This window comes from Apaloderma vittatum, unplaced genomic scaffold, assembly GCF_000703405.1.
Source record: "Apaloderma vittatum isolate BGI_N311 unplaced genomic scaffold, ASM70340v1 scaffold31641, whole genome shotgun sequence".
In the NCBI taxonomy this organism is placed as follows: Eukaryota; Metazoa; Chordata; class Aves; order Trogoniformes; family Trogonidae; genus Apaloderma; species Apaloderma vittatum.
The window spans coordinates 4225-23778 of record NW_009700197.1 but is presented as its reverse complement, the minus strand read 5'-3'; the positions used below and the strand labels follow the sequence as shown (position 1 = coordinate 23778).

Here is a 19554-nt window from a genome sequence, read left to right as displayed (position 1 = left end):
TCCGACCCTGAAACAGACTGCCTAGGGAGGGGGTTGAGTCGCCATCGCTGGATGTGTTCAAGTGTCGTTTAGATGTGGTGTTGGGTGAGATGGTTTAGGGGTGACCTTGTAGTGCAGGGTCAGTGGTTGGACTTGATGATCCCAAGGGTCTTTTCCAACCTGAATTGTTCTATGATTCTATGAAACAGCCTGTGGATCCTGGTTGGAAAGGAACATCTTGGCCATGTACAGAAGGTGGAGAATAAAGGTGCTGCATGTGTGTGCGCCTGTGGTGGTACAGGCAGCCCAGATGCCCTGAGAAGCAGTTGCTGACCTGAGGAATTTGACGTGCCATTCAGCAGTGCCTCAGTGCAGTGTTTGGATTATTTTTTTAAATACAATTTTATCAAGGGCCTGAATGTTTGTGATTTTTTGAATGGTGAGAAACTAATCTAAATCCGTACTTACATGTTCTGAATAAATTTTAAGTTCGAGCAATTGTATTTTGCTATCTGAATTCCCTGAAGTTTTGAGTTTCTTAAAGCACTTCCAGTTCTATTTGCTAAGTGCTGTAAATATTTGGCAGGGCTCCCCAAGGAGAAAGCTGACCTGCATGCTTAGGCCTGAGGTATAAAACTTACTAAGAGAGCCCATGAGTAAACACGCTGCATGAATCAGAAGTAAGTCAGCAGTTTTTTCCAGTGAAATGCAAATAATAATGCCTGTTTATTTTCTGTCTTCTCCCCCAGTTTTGGTTCAAATATGCGTGAATTCCTTCTGCTAGAGTATGCCTCAGGACTCTTCTCCCATCACAGGTAGCAACTTTTTTAACTCAGAGGATAGACTAACATCGAGGCAGCCAAAACAAACAACTACATGTTACCGAAGTAAAAAGGCAAAACTTAAAAAAGCCTATGTCAGGGTTGCAGCAAAGGTGTTCCCTTAGGGGTGGTACAACACTTGCAGGTTTCCTCTGCTGAATGAAAGACAAAAGGTGTCTGTTAGAACCCATCAAGCGTATTGACGAGGATAGAATTTCTGCCACCGCAGCTCTTTTGGTACAGGGCAATTTGCACTGAAGAGCTTGTGAGCTGCAGGTGTTCCAAAGGTGTGTAGTAGGCACCTGGTGCGTGGTAGAAAGTAAAAGACATTTTAAGTCTGAATACTAAGCATAGCTAAGTTCTTAATGCAGACTCAGCTTTTCTTTGTGGCTTTACTGCTGTGCTTAAGATTCATGTTGGAATGCTTGGTGATTTTGGTTTTTTCCCTCTCTCAGCCTGTGGCAGCTGGGGGTGGATTACTTTGACCACTGCCCCGAGTACGGCAGGGTGTACTTGGAGCTTCATATTGAGCGGATACCCCTTAACACAGAACAGAAGGCCCTCAAAGTGCTGAGGATCTGCGAGCAGAGACAGATGCATGAACAAGGTGACTGACTTCTAAATCTCCTTGTTCTGCAGCGATACAAGAGAAACTACTGAAACGAATTCTTTCCCTCTCTCCTGTGTTTTCTACTAAGTCCGTAGCATCTGTAAAATCATGGCCATGAAGGCTCTGCGGAACAATCGCTTGGGCTCTGCCCTGTCGTGGAGCATCAGAGCTAAGGATGCGGCTTTTGCTACATTGATATCCGATCGGTGAGTCTGAGAAACATTTCTGTTGGCACTATCTCTACCTTACACGTCGCCCTTCCGCTGGCAGCGGTACGGCTGTTGGATGGGCTGCGCAGTGAACCGGGGAATTGAGTTGGGTGGAGGATAATCCCTTTCTGGGCTTCATTCAGCAGATTATTTCTAACTGCTCTAGTTCAGCGTGCAGTCTCCAAACAAGTCAGTGGGAGCCACTTAAGCCACCATTTCTGAAAAAAATCGCAACCCACAGTTCTATCCTGTCCTTGGCTTTGTGTAAGCTTGTCACAGCATCTGACCTGTGGGACGGCTGTTACAAAATCCAAGAGGATGCTACCATTTTGCTTAGGCCTAGGCAAAAGCTCACACAACTCCCATTGTGCTTTTTAATCTCTAGCAATCCATGCCATGTATTTTTTTCCTAATTGGAAATAGACAGGTTCCCATCTCTTTGCATAGTTAGAGTATAATTTTGAAATTACACTTGGGTAGGTGGCCAGGCAATACTCTTAGCTCCAGCAGTGAAAAAAGGGAGTAGTAAGAGACTGCTGTTTTACGAGTTTGTGTGTTGGTTTGGGTTTTTTTTCCGACTCGTCTTTGAGGGGGTGGGAATCATTACAGTTCAACAGAAGGTGAAAGAAACCATCACAGGAAGCAGCTCTAAAAAAGGCAGCATAATGAAGGCTGCAACAAAACAGATGAAAAGCTCTTAGAAATATTCCTGCTTCTTATCAACGTCTTTACACAGCAGAAAATTAGAGCTTTTTTGTTACGATCTGGGAGCATTACTTACACATCCACCAGCCTCAGCTTCCCGTGCTCCCTCCTTCACTTACACCTTTTAAAGAATAGATCTCAACTACCACGAAATCTAGAAGAACAGATTAAATATCTGTTGAACACACATTGTACCAGCTCATTGGCCACTCCTGGGAAACGTGTTGTCTCCTGAAAGCCTCACGGGAGGCTGACTAAAGTGGAACTCAGCTGTACAGGAAAGTTTTCAGGGAAGGGAATAGGAGATACAAAATGAACGGGGACAGTGTTCTCCCCTCTAAGCTGTTATGGTGTTTTTACTTTCTCCCTAGGTTCCTTAAGGACTACTGTGAAAGGGGCTGCTTCTCTGACTTGGACCTCATTGATAATTTGGGACCGTCCATGCTGCTCAGTGACCGGCTCACATTTCTCGGTGAGAAGCATCTACAGTTTTCATTCTGGTCTGTTACGTAGAACACAGTTACCTCCACAGAACGATTTCCCCTACCTGGCTACACCCTGCTCTAGTGGTGAAGGGAAAGCAAATGCCTGGAGGCGGTTTGGGATGCAGCCTGCTTGCTACAGCTGCACCCACAGGAGGCATCTGTTCTGCACTGCCCTGAGCAGGAGAGTCTTCAATTCTGACATTTGTACATACTTCCCCTTTCTTAGTCTTTTTCCAGACTGTATCACTAGAGAGACTCTCAAATATTAGCAAACGCAATCTGGAAGACCTTAGGGAGCTTCCTTAGAAGAGTAAACACTGATTTAAGTTATTTTGACAGGGTGATAATTTTACTAACTTCATAAAGTTATCCAAAATCTCAACATCTTTTTGTTGGCCAATTTCAAGCTTGCTCAAATGAAAGATCTCCCCTTTCGCTGTAGTGATTGTGCTGAGTACCCAGGGAGGGCCTCCAGCCCGTTTCCTTCACGTACCGCGGCTTCCTTCTCCTGGCCTGGCTGGCACAAGTGTGGGCTGGGCTACTCGCACCTGCTCTGGGGCCTTCAATTAACAGACTGAGACAGGAAATAGAGCTAAAATGCACCTCTCTGTGGAGCTGTGGTAGTTAAAACCCCAGTTCCTGGGGCCAAAATCGAACAGGAATTTGGAATAGCTGTTGGCAGTTGGACTGACTCCCTTCTGGCTGATACCAACACTACAGCAAAGGTGATCCTGAATTTCTTCTGTTCCTCTTTGGTCCAAGCTTGCAAAACCAGAAATATCCTTCATTTAAACTTTTTCCTAAGTTAATGCTAGGTGCTGGCTGTGGCTTACCGAACTAGTAACCCCTCCTGTGTCTGTGTGCCCAGTGTCTTCCTGCGTTTTAGAAAAAAACTCTGCAAGGCCTGAAAACATGCCTGCTTCGTTTTCCGTTGGGGATTTCAGGAACACCAGGTGTACTTGTGCTGAACAACTTTCACATGTGTCTGTCCTGAGTTCAGGCATTAGTCAAAGGTGAATCTGAACTGGGGACCACGACTTGCAGTATTTCGATAGTTCAGTGGATACAAACAAGGCAGTGGAATAAAACTCTCATTCTCAGCCAGTTCTCACGTGCTGGGTGTCGATCTGACTAACTCTTCGGTTTCTGTTTGAACAGTCAGGAAGACAGCGAAGGGTTTCACGCCCCGCCGATACCTTGTGATACCCAAAAGAACACTCACCCTCCTGTTGCTGATTTTTGCAGACGTGACCAGCCTCTCTAAGCCACTTGCTTACCCTGCACCAGGCAGTTAGTGCACTGCCTGGTTCAGTTAACCTTAGCAACAATGGTAACAGGTTTTCAGCTGCTTTTCAGCCAGCCTCTATTTTAACCTTTCTTCATGCTCACGATGCCAATTCCCCCAGACTCAACCTGCTCTGAAGACTCAGTTTGGGTGGGGGGAGCTCTGCCACAGCTTCACGGGAGCAGCCAGTCCCCCCAGCATCCCCTACCCCGGGCCTGAGTGGGTCTGGCAGACACTGACGCCTTTTACCCTTCACCAACACCCGTGTGTAGGCAAGTACCGAGAGTTCCACCGGCTGTACGGGGAGAAGCGGTTCTCCGAAGCTGCCAGGTTGCTTTTGATGTTGATGACGGCTCACATTGCTCCGTGCTCCTTCTGGATGACCCTGCTGACAGATGCCCTTCCCCTGCTGGAGCAGAAAGAGGTGAGCGCCACAGAGAGCCCCCACCCCCTTTTCTTCCTGACAAGGTATCTCCAAGCAGTGACCCCCTTTGTGCCCCCAGGCCAGAACTTGCACCTCCAGTGCAAAGGCACCATTGGTGGCAGTTGCAGGACCGCAGGGCTGTCCCAGCGCCCCTCAGCGGGAACGCAGGGGATATCCAGGCTAGGATAACGCAACTCTTAACTTCCCTGCTTTTAGGAAACAGCAGTGGAATACGTAATTGCTGATGAGTTACTCACTGCGTGCACTGGGAATGAAGCTTTTTCTCATGTGCTTCCTTCTTCTAAGCCCAATTTTTGCTTTAAGATGCATCAAGAAAATGACAGTTTAGCAATTACAGACCCAGGACAGGATGAAGCCCAGAGTACCCGCTCTGACCTCGCAGCTGGCCCTGCTTTGCGCAGGAGGTGGCACTAGAGACCTCCCAAAGTCACTTCAGCCTGAATTATCAGCTTATCTTCTGATTTAAAGAGTCAGAAAGGATTTGTGGGAGCATGAGGAGTGTTCCCTTCCTCTCAGTTGAGTTGCCCTCTCAGACTGTGCAATGTCCTTCCACTTGATTGTTTTCAGTAAATACTTTCATTTCCACAGGTGGTATTTTCATCAGAGCAGACTTACGAGTTGATGCGATGCCTGGAAGACCTGACAGCAGGGAAGTCAGACAAGCAGAAAATCCAGGTAGCTCTTGTTTTGAGGACAATTGGATACAGAATTGGTGGGGCTGTGGGGAGGGTCAGGGAAGGCAGACACTAAATTTATATTCCTGGAGGGGGGGCAGAAAAGAGGAGGAGCCTGAGTTTCCGAGGCTGGTACACGTAATTTTAAAGGCCAGCCAAATGACGCATCGAGATATTTAAGCATACACAAAACCAGTGCAGAACTTCCACTCACTGTTCTGCCGATTTGGATTGGGCTGTGATGCTTTTCCAAAATAAATAACTGCAAATTACATGGGCAACGAAAAGCTGAGATGCTGCCATATAACAGCTCAAGCCACGAAGCGTTCCAGGCGCAGGACGGAGCCCTTTGCTACACATGCAGCCCTCTGCAGCTGCCAGAAAAAGAAAGGGCTTGGCTTGCTGTCTTGTGTTGGTTTAAAAGTAGGAAATTTAACTTTTGCTCTTCTCAGGAGGTCCCTGTAACAGGTAAATGTGCGCGTACGCTCCCTCTTAATGCCCAGCATCCTGCTTTCCAAAACCCAGAGAGAGAACCCGTCCCCAGCCTGTTACTGCCTGCAGCAGCCTAACCCAGCCTCTGCTCGCTTTTAGGACGATGTCGAGACGATGAAAGTGGAAATGCTGAGACTTGCTCTTGCACGAAATCTTGCACGAGTCATCGTCAAAGAAGGCACGTTGGAGGGATCGTGAAGATGGCAGTACTGATTTTACTCTTCCTTTGTGGCTCACTGTACATAAACCTGACTGCTTTTCTAAGAATAAATGTCTTGTTTTGCATATTGCGTGCTGAATTCTTCTTGCCTTTCATAGGTGTAACTTTAAAAAAACATAAATGTAACTTTTTAAGAAGGAACTGAATCAAAACTCTAAGGTTACTTGTTCCAGTGTGGTTCAGCAACCCTCCCCTGGCGAAATAACCCTCGTTACCAAGGGTGGCATTGCCTTGGATTTATTATTTGCTTTGCCTCTAATACCCAGAGCTGAAATGAAGCCCACCAGGGTTTTGCAAAACAGCAACTTCTCTCTTTCCAGTTAGCTGGGATGGTCTTGAGACGACAGGTTGAGTTTTAGGATTTCTGGAAGCAACGCCCTGCTCCAGGAGCAGTCAGTCAGGGCCACCCACAGAGCAAAGTAGGGAAAACGATTTATTTAACATGCAGCAGAATAAATGCGTTTGAGATGTATGTACAGTTACGGCTGTTCAGTATGAAGCAGGAACCTCACGCTACAGACAAGGAACACTCATAGTTTAATTTCCAAAGCTTTTAACAATGCATTTCCACGCAGCAAGACTATGGCATCCCTCCATTCTGCTGTGCGGTGCGGGCATCGCGCCGCTGTTAACACCGAGAAAGCACTTGTGCTCCTCTGACCTCAAAGTCACAGTGAGATTCACGTGTAGGCATCTGAAGCAGTGAAACCTGCTTCCCCAGGACACGCTGCCGTGACCCGAGCACTGCCCCCACGCCTACTGTGTCTAAAGTGCTGGCAAGAACATGTCTGAGGCAGAAAGAATTCTCTCCTTGTCCCCTACCCCAACCCAGTGATTTAAAACCACTTTCTTTAAGGGTCCAGACAACGTACTCATCCCTCTCACCTGCCCTCTACATCAGGTTGCTGCCAAGGCTGCGCTCTTCCTAAGCTTCACACCAAGAGTTCACAACAAGTTCCTTGGCCAAGCTTTGATTCCACCTTCCGGGGCTTCTACAACTGCCTGGAGCCCTCTCAGGCAGGGCCCTGGCCTTCAGATCACTGAGTTTTTCCCCTTCTAGTGATTTTTCCTTTCTAACACAGTAAAGAAAATTCGACTACGAATGACTCCCATTGGCAATAACGGGTTTTACAGATGCCGATAATTCCACCAGCATGTTCTCCTCTGGAGTTTCCTTCCTACGACAGGCAGGCATCTCCTCCTGCACACTGATTTTCTCAGCGCTTTAGCTGTCTGCTCCCCCTCAGTTTGGGTAAGAGCTGTGGCTTGACAGCACTCCAGAAATGCTGAGCTCAGCGTCCAAGAACCCACTTTTGTCAATGGATGTTAAAAACCCCCACATTAATTTAAAACAATCTGTCTCAAAGCTACCTGAGGCACTGCTTGAGATGGGAAATCAAGAGGGAGAAGGAACCAAGTTTTGGCGATTTAAACCCAGTTTCTGTGAGGCTGTAGCTAGAGGAGTCAGGTCAGCTCTTCTGCCCCCCCGCTAGCGCAGAACGCTGGCGTCCAGCAACAAATACTTTCTCCCTCGTGTAGACAATTGCACTTGGCCACTTAATACGGGGAACAAATGGAACAGGGCCTTAAACCCAGCACATGCATCATCACAACCCCGTGGAGCCTCCTTTCCTTTCACTGCTTGCTTCTATTTAGATACCCCACAGCTCTATTATTTACAGCTTGAATTCCATTGTACTCATCTCAATAAAACACAGTATTCAACTAGAATATAATACTGCCTGCACAAGGGGATGCGAGAGGCATCTCTCCTTATTCCTGGGCTCAGCCGCTGCACCTGATTAGTGATTGTAAAGACACTTCTGCACTCCAGGCGCTGTCCTCCACCAATACCGACCGCTCCTCTCCAGCCCTGTTTACCTCCTCACCAAACATCTCCTCTTTTCCCCACGCTATGGAATGCGACGAAGGCAGGAAAATAACCAGGTTACCCGTTTGCATAAAAATCTCAGCCCCAGCTGCCCGAAACAGATACAACAGGGAGGCAGCCAGCAGCATAAAATAAATATAACAAGTAAAGATACAGCAGTGTCGCACAACACGGAGCGAGGGTTTGCTCACATCGGCCATCGGGAACGAAGCAGTGGAGGGGGAGGAAGGGAGCTAAGTGCCATCTCAGTGTGACAAACAAGCATTCCCTCACGGAGCCAGCGTTATTGCTCTACATGCTTAGCGGGTCCGGCCTTGCACTGAGGAGGTAACAGTCTGAGGGAGGGCGTGGGTAAGGGCTCTGCACTGAGGAAGCTCACGGTGGCATCATCACCCCACCAGCCTGTAGGTATCTCTGGACAGCAGTTCAGGAACAAGCCAACTAAATCCCCTTCTGCTGACAGGTCTCCCTTCAAAATACAGTAACTTCAAGTTTAATAGAGCGGAAGATAGAACCAGACTCACCCAGAGGTCAAGGTAAAAGCAGCCAGCACTGCCTGTTACCAGCTGCCGCTCGGTTCATGCTTGGCATAAATGTTCCAGGACCCCCTCAATGTGGGGCAAAACATTCTGGACTAAAGCTACAAGCGGAGTGGTCAGGACATGTAAACAAAGCTGAACATCACCAGTGGATAGCACGTGTGTCCCTGCCCACGTCACATTCATTCCAGTCCCGCGGGATCCTTTCCTGGTCCTGTCACAGAGTCTCTGGCAGTGTCCTAAGGTCATAGATTCCCCCACTGATCTACTGGGGGAAACTGATCCACTTCGCCAATCTCTGTGCTGGGCTGGTCTCCCAGGGTGAAGGTCAGTCTGTACCTCAGCCTCACTTTCTCCTGCAGGAGAGACAAAACCCAAGAGCAACATGAGAAGGGCCCCAGTTGCTCCCGAACAAAACATCCTGCCGTTACAGCTCTACAGAGAGCACAAGACTTCTCTTGCACGAGCACGGTGGAAAAGAGACAAGGTTAAGTTCACGGAGCAGTTCAGCTACTCAGCAAACCCGAGCTGTTTACAGTTCTTGTACCACAGAAGTGTTACTCCTTAGCACAGAACAGCAGGAGGAAAGCAGGAAGGACCTGTGGTAACAGTTCGCACACATGTGGTCAGCACCCATCGCTTAGCTGCTCTGCAGCGAGCCTGAAGAACGCTGCTGGTATAGTTCAACGCATTCAAAGTTAAATTCCTCATCATGTGGAGAAAAACAAAAGCTCCCACTCTGCAAAACTCCCAGTGAAGCAGTAAGCACGAAATGGAATCAGTCCTTCGATCAGAGGATCTCCATGTACCTCATAAAGCTTTTTGACAATCCACCAAACTTTTCTTTCAGCCTTTTGAATCTCAGAGCTTTCAGCTGACACTAATTCTCAAATAGTAACATCTAGAATTGTTGACTAATTAGAAACTACTGCAGCTTACAGCTTGGAGCTTTATGGAGCAGGCTACTCAAACGAGCAACTCCAGCAAGGAAGAACAGCTGCTCAGAAAAGAAAGCATTAACCACGTTATTTCACTGGTCACAGCCAGTAACGGACCAGACATGACCTGACACTTGTTTGTTGGTTCAGGTCCATCAGGCTGTAGCCAAAGTATTTCTACAGCACCAGCTAATTTGACATCAATCAAGTTACCACCAAAGCCAGGCACTGCCGGTGCACAGGGCGGCCAGACAAGCTCCTGATACAGCCGACGGCTGCCTTCTGAAGCTGAGCTTTGTACAACTGCTGCTCTTTTGCTGGGACAGACGTATGGGTTCTCCTTGTACCCTCCCTTGCTGACAAAGTGTTGGGCAACAAGACTATGCAGAGCCTCCCTCTCACCCTGAACTGGAACACCATCATCACACAGTGACCATCTCTGGAGGGCAAGTTAGGAATAAGCAGTTGTATCTGCTCACCCCCTCACTGAATTCGGCTTACATCAAGCCTGTCTGAAAAGGACAGGATAAACCTCATTCCACAATGATCTACTCCTCTCACCTTCATGGGATTTGCCAGCAGCATGACTTGGGTGATGGCAGCAGGTGGCTGGATGGGATTGAATGGAGACAGCTCCGTGCCAGAGGGTGGTTGCAACTTCACTTTCATGGACTGTAAACGAAAAAGAAAGTGGAACCTCAGGGATTATCTCCCATCTTGGGCACAGTTTCATGTTCCCAGGGTGGAAGAGCTGGGTCTGAGCTGCGCAGGCCTACCTTTGGCACAGCAGCCTGCAGCACGATGTTCTTCACAGGAAGTGGTGCCGTGTTCAGCATCGAGACCACCACGACAAGCACGTCCGACCTTCCCGGCGGGCACTCCCTGGCAAAGTGCAGGAGGTTCCGGAAGGCGTACTTGTCATAAAGCCCGTTCTTGTCATAGGCTGTCGCGGGGAGGGCACTGCCTGCCGCAGAGAGAAGGGGAGGGGGTGCAGGTTTGTGCTGCAGAAGATGACCTGCAGCAGCATTAGGTGACCTGACTGTTCAGCTGGGACATCTCATGCTTTCTCTCTACTTCATAAGCTTTGTCAAGAAGCTTTGGTTTTAAAAAAACGTTCAGAGAAAGGTAAAAAACCTGGGATACTTACTGGGTTTAATGGATTCCAAGGGAACATGGACATTGGCCAAAGAAATTTCAGGTGCTTTCATGGGACTACCCTGCTGCTGGAACACTGCCTGCTGGAAGAGAGGACTTCCTGAGCCAGCAGTGCAGCTGCTTGGGAAAGGAGCTGGAGGGGCTCCCGGGGCAGTGGCTGGTAGGCGCTATTAACGGCGCAGAGGTGACAGTGGTTGGCAAAGTAACCCCAGGGAAAACTGAGGGTGTTGTCATGCCTTGGGTGGCAGTCCTGCAAGAGAGACAGAAAAAACATGGGAAATGTCGCCCAAAGTGAAGCAGACATTTCACCACAAACCAGCGATAACAGCAGATCACGAGGACAAGGCAGAGGCTTGAAGCCAGACTGGAGCCTGCAGCTCAGTGCAGTCTCATGTAAGGAGAGCTACAAGGGAAGCGCTGGTGGTAGGATCAGGCATCACTTCTCTAAGTCAAGAAGAAAGCGCAGCCCCACCTCGGTGAAGACAGGCAAGGCTAAGACAGGTAAATGCTGCTGTCCCTTCGCAGGCTATTCAACTTCACACCGTGCGTTTGTACCAGGTGACACCGCAGGTGTTGTGCTCCACCTTGCAGTGCTTGCCTTCCGCTCACCAAGGTGGGACCCTTGTATTAGTTTGCAAACTGAAACCCGCTGAGAAGAAAAATCCCAATCCCAACATTTCTCCCAAATTAGAATTGAAAACCTGCCTCTGAACCCGATGCCTCAACAAGCTTGGCTGCCTAACTGCAGAGACACAGCAAGGTCCAGGATTTCTAGTTACCCTTTGGCTTCTTCAAGGAGTTGTCCCAATGCATCCATCTTATGTGACACATTGCTCCCCACAGAAGAGCTGAAGTACCCAGGAGCAGCTGGAACAGTGTTAGGAGGCCCTGCAGGGGCAGCTGGTCCAGCAGAGAACACAAACGGTGCTGAGCTTGGTGCTGGGATGCTGGGAGCAGTCTGAGAGGCTGCGAAAGCAGAGGGCAGCGTCACTGATGTTCCGCACGTGGTCTGTGACGTGTGATGGAGAAGAGGGTTCCCTGCAGGGTTGCAAGCAACGGTCACCATCTTCGGATTAAAGAAATCCAGGTCCAGCTGGTCATTCTGAAAGAGAGGACAAGTAGGTGCTCTAACTCACTGCCACCCCCTGTGGCAGAGGCGGCACTGTTACAGAGGGAGAGAGATTTACCGCAAAACCAGGTGCTGGGTGGCAAGCAGCAAAGTCTGTGGCCTATGTCAGGACTACATGTGATCTGTAATTTAAGCAAAGGAAGTGCTAACATCATGGGGGACAGATGGGAAACTGAGAAAGCCAGATGCAGGGATATCTACTCTGCTTAGACCCAGGTATCCCAGATTTTAGGGCTGAGCCAGACTTCCCCTAAGGAACAGCTGCCCCTCTGCCTGCGTTTCGCCAGGGTGAAAAGAGTGTGTCCTGAGACCTCCCACAGTGAGAACTCCTCCCTCCCCTTCCTCCAGGACCCCTCTTTGTACCTCAAACATGCTCCACTGGTTGTTTTCTGATGTCTCCTTCACTGCTGCAGGGGCTGGGTCATTCAGGCCTGAGAGGAAAAATAACAAGGAGGTGACTGGAGGAGAAAATGAGTGAGGTGTCAGCCCTTGGCAATTGTTTCAGTACCATCAAACTACTTGATTCAGGTCTGCTAGAGCCCAAGAACCTGATGAAAGACTGAAATGGGCTGCAAGTCTATGATAAGGAAAAAAGGCTGACATGTAGCTCTTCTAACCCTTCCTGACTTGCATTGTCTGCCACAGCTCACACCTGGGCTCCACAGGCAAGCATCCTGCAGGCTCCTACACACAATCCCTCTAAGGCACCTTCCTGTTCAGCACAGCCACAAAGCCAGGGGTGAAATCCGTACTGAACTGCAGCCTGCACATCCAGCATGCGCAGAGATCTCGCTGCAATTACACTCAGCAGTGACTTTACTCGCAGGCTGCTCTGGGAAGCTCAGAGTTTTTAATACTGACTCACTGACCAGAGTCTTACGTTCAGGATGACGCAAGGGAGTGTCCCCTGGGCTTTTTTTAGAAGCCAAAGGCATCTCATGCTCCTTTTAGGCAGGCTGCACTCACTGCCAGCCCTCACACTCATGTCGAAGGAATAAGAGCCGCCTTTGTCAGCCCTCTTCTGGCCCCTCGGTGTCTCTCACCTAAGCACAGAAGCTCCTCATCCAGCAAGGAGAGGGAGTTGGTCGTGTTGCTCTGCTGAGTGGGTGCGGTTTCCACGTGGCTCGAGGAACTGCTCCGCAGCTGCGTGAATGTCTGGGGAGGAGGTGGGAGAATGGGGATTTCTGCTGGAGCTGGGGCTACTGGGGGGGCTGGCGTCAGGGTGGTGGGTGGCACTGGAGGTGGCGGGGTGCTGGTGACGTCCAGTCCAGCAAGGTCGATGAGGGTGTTGAGATTACTTGTGGAGTTACTCCCTGCAGCGGACAGGAGAAGAGCACTACTAGGAAAGAAGGTAAAAGGCTCAGAGCTAACCCAACGTACAGAAGAAATTATCAGCGAGATGGTTCAGGTAACACGGATCCTCATTTAGTCATGGCTTACGGCTCTTTATAACAGAGAAAGCCCACATGCTTCCCACCTAACCATTTGCTGTCCACAAGCCACTTACATCAACCCAGATACTCAAGGAAATTTCTATACGAAAAGCAACACCTGCTCCAACCACTGCTCCTTCCCCAGTGCTTCTTCCAGATTAATTTATAATATTTTCAAAGATCGTTCATGCTCACATGAAACCTCGGGGGATCCTACAGAATTGCAGTAAGCAAATGCTGCCAGAGAGCTAGAGAGCTGAGGAAAATGGTGCTGTCTGGATCTCTGTATTTAAGGCAGTCTTGTTCCAGCAAGACGCTGTCAGGCAGCGTTATGCATTCTTCCCCTGCCCTCCATGCAGAAACGTTTTAGAGATTTCCAAATGGTAATTCTGCCACACAAACGCACACGTCCAGAGCTTTGCATGGGGAAGCTGAAGTGTAAAGTTGGCCCAAATTCCCAAATGGAATTGCCAGCAAAGCCAGGAACAAGAGCCCTGACGTGGCTCCCACTCTCTTGTGCTTTTGATAAAATCATCTCTTTGTGTGTCACCATTAAGAAACAGGACAGATGTGGAGAGGAAAACATCTGAGAACTTCCAGCCACACAAACTGCTCAGATGCAGGTTTGCTACTGATGTTATCAAAGGCTTCAATAACATGGAACAAGCAATGGAAAATGCAAAGTTGCAGCTCTGTTGCTCATGTCCAGAACTGTTTATCCACCGCTTAGGAGCTGTCTTGTCCCCCTCTGATTCACAAACTGCTGGCGACATGAACCATCAATAGCTTACTTTACCAAAATTAACAGGAAACCCTGTCCAAAAGGCTTAGAATTGCAGGATTCAAAAATCAAACAGTTGGCTTTCCAGGAACTCACCTTCCACTACCGACATTACAGGCAGATCCACTTCACCGTTGATCACTTGCCCCTCTATTATTTTCTTATAGGAATTTATCACACGGGATAAATTGTCACTGGCCTGCAGAATATCCCCTGCATGCAGGAAAGACAAAAACGACCTCCAAGACTTTAGTCACTTTGCTCTCACTAATGCTGAGAACACTCAGTTATCAACTAAATAATCAGCAAGAAAAAACATCATTATTTGGCTGTGAGCTCCATTACTCTGTCTGTGCTATGCTTCTCTAGGCAATACCCTGACCTTTCTAGTGAGTCCAAGGCTTTGCTCCCCACAGCAACTCCCCTCCCCTTCCAAAGCAGCAGGCATCCCCTGTTATCGCCCCCAGCCTCTCTAACCACCAACTCCACTATCAAGTCCTTGTCTGTATTTAAATGATAAGCATAAAGAGGCACGGATCTTGTCTTTTATCTGCTTGCTCAAAGCAAAGTGCATCCACAGTGAAGAGGCATTTTTACAGTAGCTGAATCCTTGCACAGTCACAGGTCACAAAAGCAATTAAAAAAGTGCAGCTTAGTTTACCCAAACTGCTGTCATTATCCTCTGTCTCACTGGCCAGCTTGAATAATGTCCGTCTTTTCGTTTCACACCTCTCATAGAGCTCCTGGGAAGACAGATGAGGACATATTATCAGTGGGTAATAGCTCGGCTTTGCATGTGCTGGAATAATTTGGAGAAATGTGTGAAAAACAATGGTTATTGTCTTTCCCGCAATTTCCAACAACTGCTGTTGTTTTGCACCATTTTTAGCCATTTTACCACACTGTTTGTAATTCTCTGCAAAATTCAATTCTGTAAGAAGAGACTGACCGCAGGATTTCTGGGAATAAGGAGCTGCTCAGACCCACCTTCATGAGCTCCCTATCGGCCTCTGATGAGTCGTCTTTGCTGTAATGAACCAACATCTCATTCAGCAACTTCACGTTGTTATTTACTTCCTCCAGCGTGTGCATGCGTTTTGTCACTTTCTGAATCCGAGCCTCATCCTTCAAGGGTGTAAAACACAGACATAAAAAGTGAGTTTCCCTGTAAAGGTCCACAGTGTCACAAATCATGTCTATTTACAGTTAAGCTAGGGAAAAAAAACCCCACAAACACAAACCCCTCCTCCATTCATGTGAAGCTTTGCTTATTTTATTATCTTTCCACTACCATTCTGAAAAGATAGAAACCCCGATATTTTTTGCCCTGCCTCCACCAGAGGCACCAACTGTAGACAAATTTTTGTGATACAAACATATCCTAATTAAGAGCTGGAGTCAAAATTACAACACGTTCATATCGCACAGAGCCCTACTAAGCCATCACACGGCACCCCCTTTACGCCAGTGGCCATGGGGGCTCGATGTAAGTTAGCACTGTTAGAGGTTTTAAAAAATAATAAAAGGCTGGATGTCACTGATGGTCAGTCTCATTCCATCCCTACAACTTAACAACGGAATATACTAACGCAATTCTCCTAGAGCCTGAAAAACCCAGCTTCTGCCATTGACATGATCCTAAAGCTCTCCATCGTTTTGAAGTCAAATTGCTTAAATCCCAGAAAGCAGAGTGCTGGCTGAGACCAAGCCTACAGGAACTTCTTACCTCTTTTACCATGGATTTTATAAGCTTGTTGGCCTCTTGTAAATCTTCTGGGTTTTTGCTTTTCAGTAGTTTGGCTAGAAGCTGTTAAGACAAGCAGGGGACATTCAGGAAACAGAGACCCTTTGGCAAAGGGAAGCAGCAAAAGGCAGTTAAGTAAATGATTCAGGGGAAAAGAGATACAGCCCTGCCTCCATAGTTACAGTGACTTCAGCAGCAGTAATTTATGGTTTAATATTTTATGTGAGTTGCTGCATTCTTGCTTCTACATGGGATATATACTGTGAAATCTCAATGACTTCTGACACTAGCTAATTATTGTCCCCACATGGTGGTTTTTGGCCTGTGCATGAAGCGTTCTCTGCCTTCTGGCACTACAGCTGGACAGGATCTTAACCAGGAATAGCCTCATAATGGTAACACAGACAAGGCCTTAATGGAACTTCAGGTTAAGTAGGTGGACAAAGCAATGGGTTCTGTGAAGGTACACACCACCACTACCCCAAAAATAAAAGCAGAGTTCTTGTACTTCCTTATTCTAAACGTGCACTGAGTAACCATTTTCCATTAGCGATTACGACACGAGTCGTCACTGTACCTTGGATTTCTCCTCGTCATCAAACACAGGGTTTTTGGGACGAGGCGGTGGAGAAGGAATCAGGGTTCTGTCTGCGGGAATCACAGGATCAAACATAACGATCCCTGAAAGCAGAAAGGGAACCCATGTGGGTTTGCACAAGCAGTCACACCAGGCAGCACACCCAGTTACTCCAGGCTGCTCTCCCACGGTCGCTCTGCCCCTGGGGACCAGTGTCCTGCTCAAATGAATGAGGCAGGATCAAACCCACTGAGCACGCTAGGTGAGAAAAAAAAAGAAAGTTTCCTCCAATAAAGGCCAAGGCCCCAGAAACGTGCTGCCATGTCCGTATGGCTCCTCTGATAGCTCAGTATAACCAATGGCTCTCCACTACTTGTCTCTCCTCGTTTCACTTTAGCGGCTGAACCACTCGGCGAAGCCCCAGACAACCCAGCATTGTGCAAACGCAAGGGCATGACATTTGTTTGCATAAATACGCTGAGCAGGAAAGCAGACAGCAACACAAAATGGGGCGACGAGCAGGGAAAGAGCTAATAAGCTCCCTGCTTGTTCCATTGTCAAACCCTTAGGTTTGTGCTCTACCTCAAGAGCCTTCCTGGAACCAATTTTTCTCGTGTTGAAGCTGCAAGCTTCTCAGCTGAGCTTTTGCACTGTGCCTACACAAGAAATTTGTATCAGTTGAACTAAATGTACAATTGTAAAGCAATCTAGTTAAGAACACAAAAGGCTACATGGAGGCTTTTACTGCACTTTAAATTAGACTTGTTTAAGTCATTTAAATAAGGAGTTCCAGAAAACATCAAAAAAAGGTCCTCCAAACCAAAACAAAGGTATTTGTATGGCGTTTAACTAATCCAGCTCAAAAAAACCCAGCCCAGCCCAAAGCATTTAAATGTAATACAAAGCTTTTCAGGAAATTTTCTCTTGTTCTACCTCTCCTCAGGGCTCGTCTTGACCCCAGGTAATTAGAAGCCACATATTTTGTGACACTCCTGCTTAAATCACAGGCTGGAGAGAATGTGTGAGCGAGCAGCTGACTTCCTACCTTGTCGCTTCAGCATGTAGTAGGCATCCTTGATTTTGGATTCTTCTGGCAATGCCACTGTCCAGCTATACAGCAACTCAATGACTTTGGTCTTCACCTTCTCCGAGACTCGGTCTCCGAGGTACTAAGAGTGGAAAAACAGATGTAAATTCTGCATATTCTTAATTTCTTTTTAAAAATAAAGCCCAGAGAATCAAGTTCAGTGATATACATTAAAAGGTGTATAATCCAGGTTCCAGGATGATCTAAGATATATCTTATTAAGAGGAATAAATGCTCCTTTAATCCATTTGAAATAGCAGTGAAGAGAAGCTTTGTGATTGCCTTCAGCAAAAAGCAGCTATGCTGTTGGTTTCACTATTTTGCTACTTAAAAAAACTACAGAAACACAGATAATCCACTCTTCCCCCGTCTTATGGGAAGAAATCTGGGAATAATTTACTGCATCAATCATGCCATGGGGTGCCTCTGTCTACTTTTTACCACGTTAAACTGATCATAAATTTTAAGGGACTTAGCCAGGAACACTCTACACAGCACTGGTAGCAGAACGAGGACTAAAACTCCACAGCATGTTTTCAAGCCTCTTGGTCTAACCTCTGCATCACACCTCCCTTCCACCGATGCTGGAGTTGTGCTTGTTTTGAAAAAAACCACAGCCCAAGCTTTAGAAGCCCTTGAGTGACACGAAGTATCAGAGCAGTACAGTCTATGTACTGATGGCAAATAAGTACAACTTACTGAGAAAAACATGAAGCAGAGTGTTAAAAAAGACAAAAACAAACGCTTTGCCAGCAAATCCTCTTGAATACAGGCTAATAAATGCAACGAGCCAGACAGAGCACTGCAAACGTTCTTGATGTTGTCTGTAGCTTATGGAGGCCAAACAAAAGTAAATACAGCCATAAAGCTCGGGGACTAACCTTTGGAGACACAACTTTTATTAACTCGTTTAAAAAGCGAAACTTCCCTACTTCATTATGAAATCTTCTCCCACAATTCTTCATACAAGCTTCCAGCACCTGCATTCAAGTAACAAAAACAGGGGCTGAAACAGACACCGAAACTCCTCAATAACAGTATCTCTGGGTTCTGCTTATGGGGGAACTGAAGGACCCCTGTCAGCGAGACACATATTGCTGCTCTGTGATACTGCCATGAGCCTCTCGTCTTTAGGGCTGATACATTCCAACGGGCTCATCTCCCTCCCTCTGCCACGTACCCGTAGGTCAGTGATCTCACCGTTAGGTCTCAGAACAATGAACACAAATCTTACCCAAAAATAACAAAAGAAAGCAGCTGGGACTGAGCCAGTTCTTTCAGACTGCTCTATCGCTACAGAGCGACCTGGACACTTCAGTTACGCCACTGAGCTCCCTCTCAGTGGCGCTTCACCTGAGCAGATGGGAATTGGGGCACCTCAGCCCCAGAACTGGCCCCAGCTAACCCCACTGACACACACTGCGCCCCCGTACTCCGCGCAGACGACGTAAAATGATGTACAACTGGACTGAAGAGGAGGGGTAAGGACTACCTACTGTCAAGGCTTGGACTGCCTCCCATTCCTGTGGCGACTGGATTTTATGAGCCAGAAGTCTCACAGCTATCTGCGGCCTGAAACAAAGCAGATCTCCATGACGGACAAATCAGGAGAAGACACTGGAGATTTTTTCAGACTTCTACACATTCTACTGTTTAAATGTTTAATGTTTAAAAGGAAACGCCATTTAGCACTTTTCATCTTTCCATCAGTGTACAAAGGCTAACAAGAAATGTTCAAGGCATCTTTGTAAACCTGGGTGTTTGCACACAAAAAAGGACGGCAGGGCTGGTAGTCTGAGCCAGCAATTCCAGATTCCTGCTTGGGAGAGGCCAAACAACTCCCAGTACAGTCACCAGCCCAGGAAATCACTTCATTTCTCTTGCATCAGTTTCCTCTTTCCAGAAGAAAACACATCTTCCTTGCAGTATCAGTTTATATAAAAGAAAACATGGAAGTTTGATGAACAAATGATGCATTTTAAACTGTGAATGTTGATTTATTAACTCTAGAACAGCTTGGGACACCCACCCTTCAAGTTCTTTGTTGATCTGGTCACAGAATCCGATGATATACTCCCAGTCTTCTTGCCTGTTAGATGGGTTAGTGGCTTTATCTTTGGTATTTTTTTTGAGAATATATTACCAGTCAAGCAAAAGAAACAGTATAAAAGCTCACACATTTCCTAGAGAAAAGCTTTTGATATCTGTATCCAATTCTTAAAAAAAGGAGAAAAGTTCACACATAGTATGTCTGTTCAGGGAAAAGGGTGTGTCCAAGTTGAGACATCCAAGTATCCAGCAAGAATCGCCACTTTCCAAAAAAACAGGTGCCAGATCTCCAGTACTTAGAAACAC

General features: G+C 47.2%; 2 protein-coding genes across 2 annotated transcripts in view; one reads left to right on the top strand and one right to left on the bottom strand.

Annotated features, from left to right (window-relative positions):
• Positions 1 to 5990, top strand: part of NUP85 (nucleoporin 85kDa) — a gene marked incomplete at its 5' end in the record, with an annotated part of 10760 nt that extends 4770 nt beyond the window's left edge. The window contains 7 exons of the mRNA XM_009878671.1: positions 729 to 794; positions 1256 to 1407; positions 1499 to 1616; positions 2696 to 2796; positions 4367 to 4518; positions 5128 to 5217; positions 5805 to 5990. Coding sequence (XP_009876973.1) covers positions 729 to 794; positions 1256 to 1407; positions 1499 to 1616; positions 2696 to 2796; positions 4367 to 4518; positions 5128 to 5217; positions 5805 to 5903 — 778 coding nt within the window. The remainder of the gene's footprint in view (positions 1 to 728; positions 795 to 1255; positions 1408 to 1498; positions 1617 to 2695; positions 2797 to 4366; positions 4519 to 5127; positions 5218 to 5804) is intronic.
• A 2087-nt stretch (positions 5991 to 8077) lies between these two features.
• Positions 8078 to 19307, bottom strand: GGA3 (golgi-associated, gamma adaptin ear containing, ARF binding protein 3). The gene is given in 16 exon segments (XM_009878670.1): positions 8078 to 8711; positions 9855 to 9965; positions 10070 to 10257; positions 10441 to 10665; positions 11229 to 11550; positions 11941 to 12008; positions 12621 to 12890; positions 13888 to 14004; positions 14453 to 14534; positions 14779 to 14916; positions 15518 to 15598; positions 16113 to 16216; positions 17158 to 17281; positions 18081 to 18179; positions 18696 to 18771; positions 19229 to 19307. Coding segments are annotated over 14 exon segments (2025 nt in total). The 5' UTR covers positions 18165 to 18179; positions 18696 to 18771; positions 19229 to 19307; the 3' UTR covers positions 8078 to 8600.
• Between the last annotated feature and the right edge of the window lie 247 nt (positions 19308 to 19554).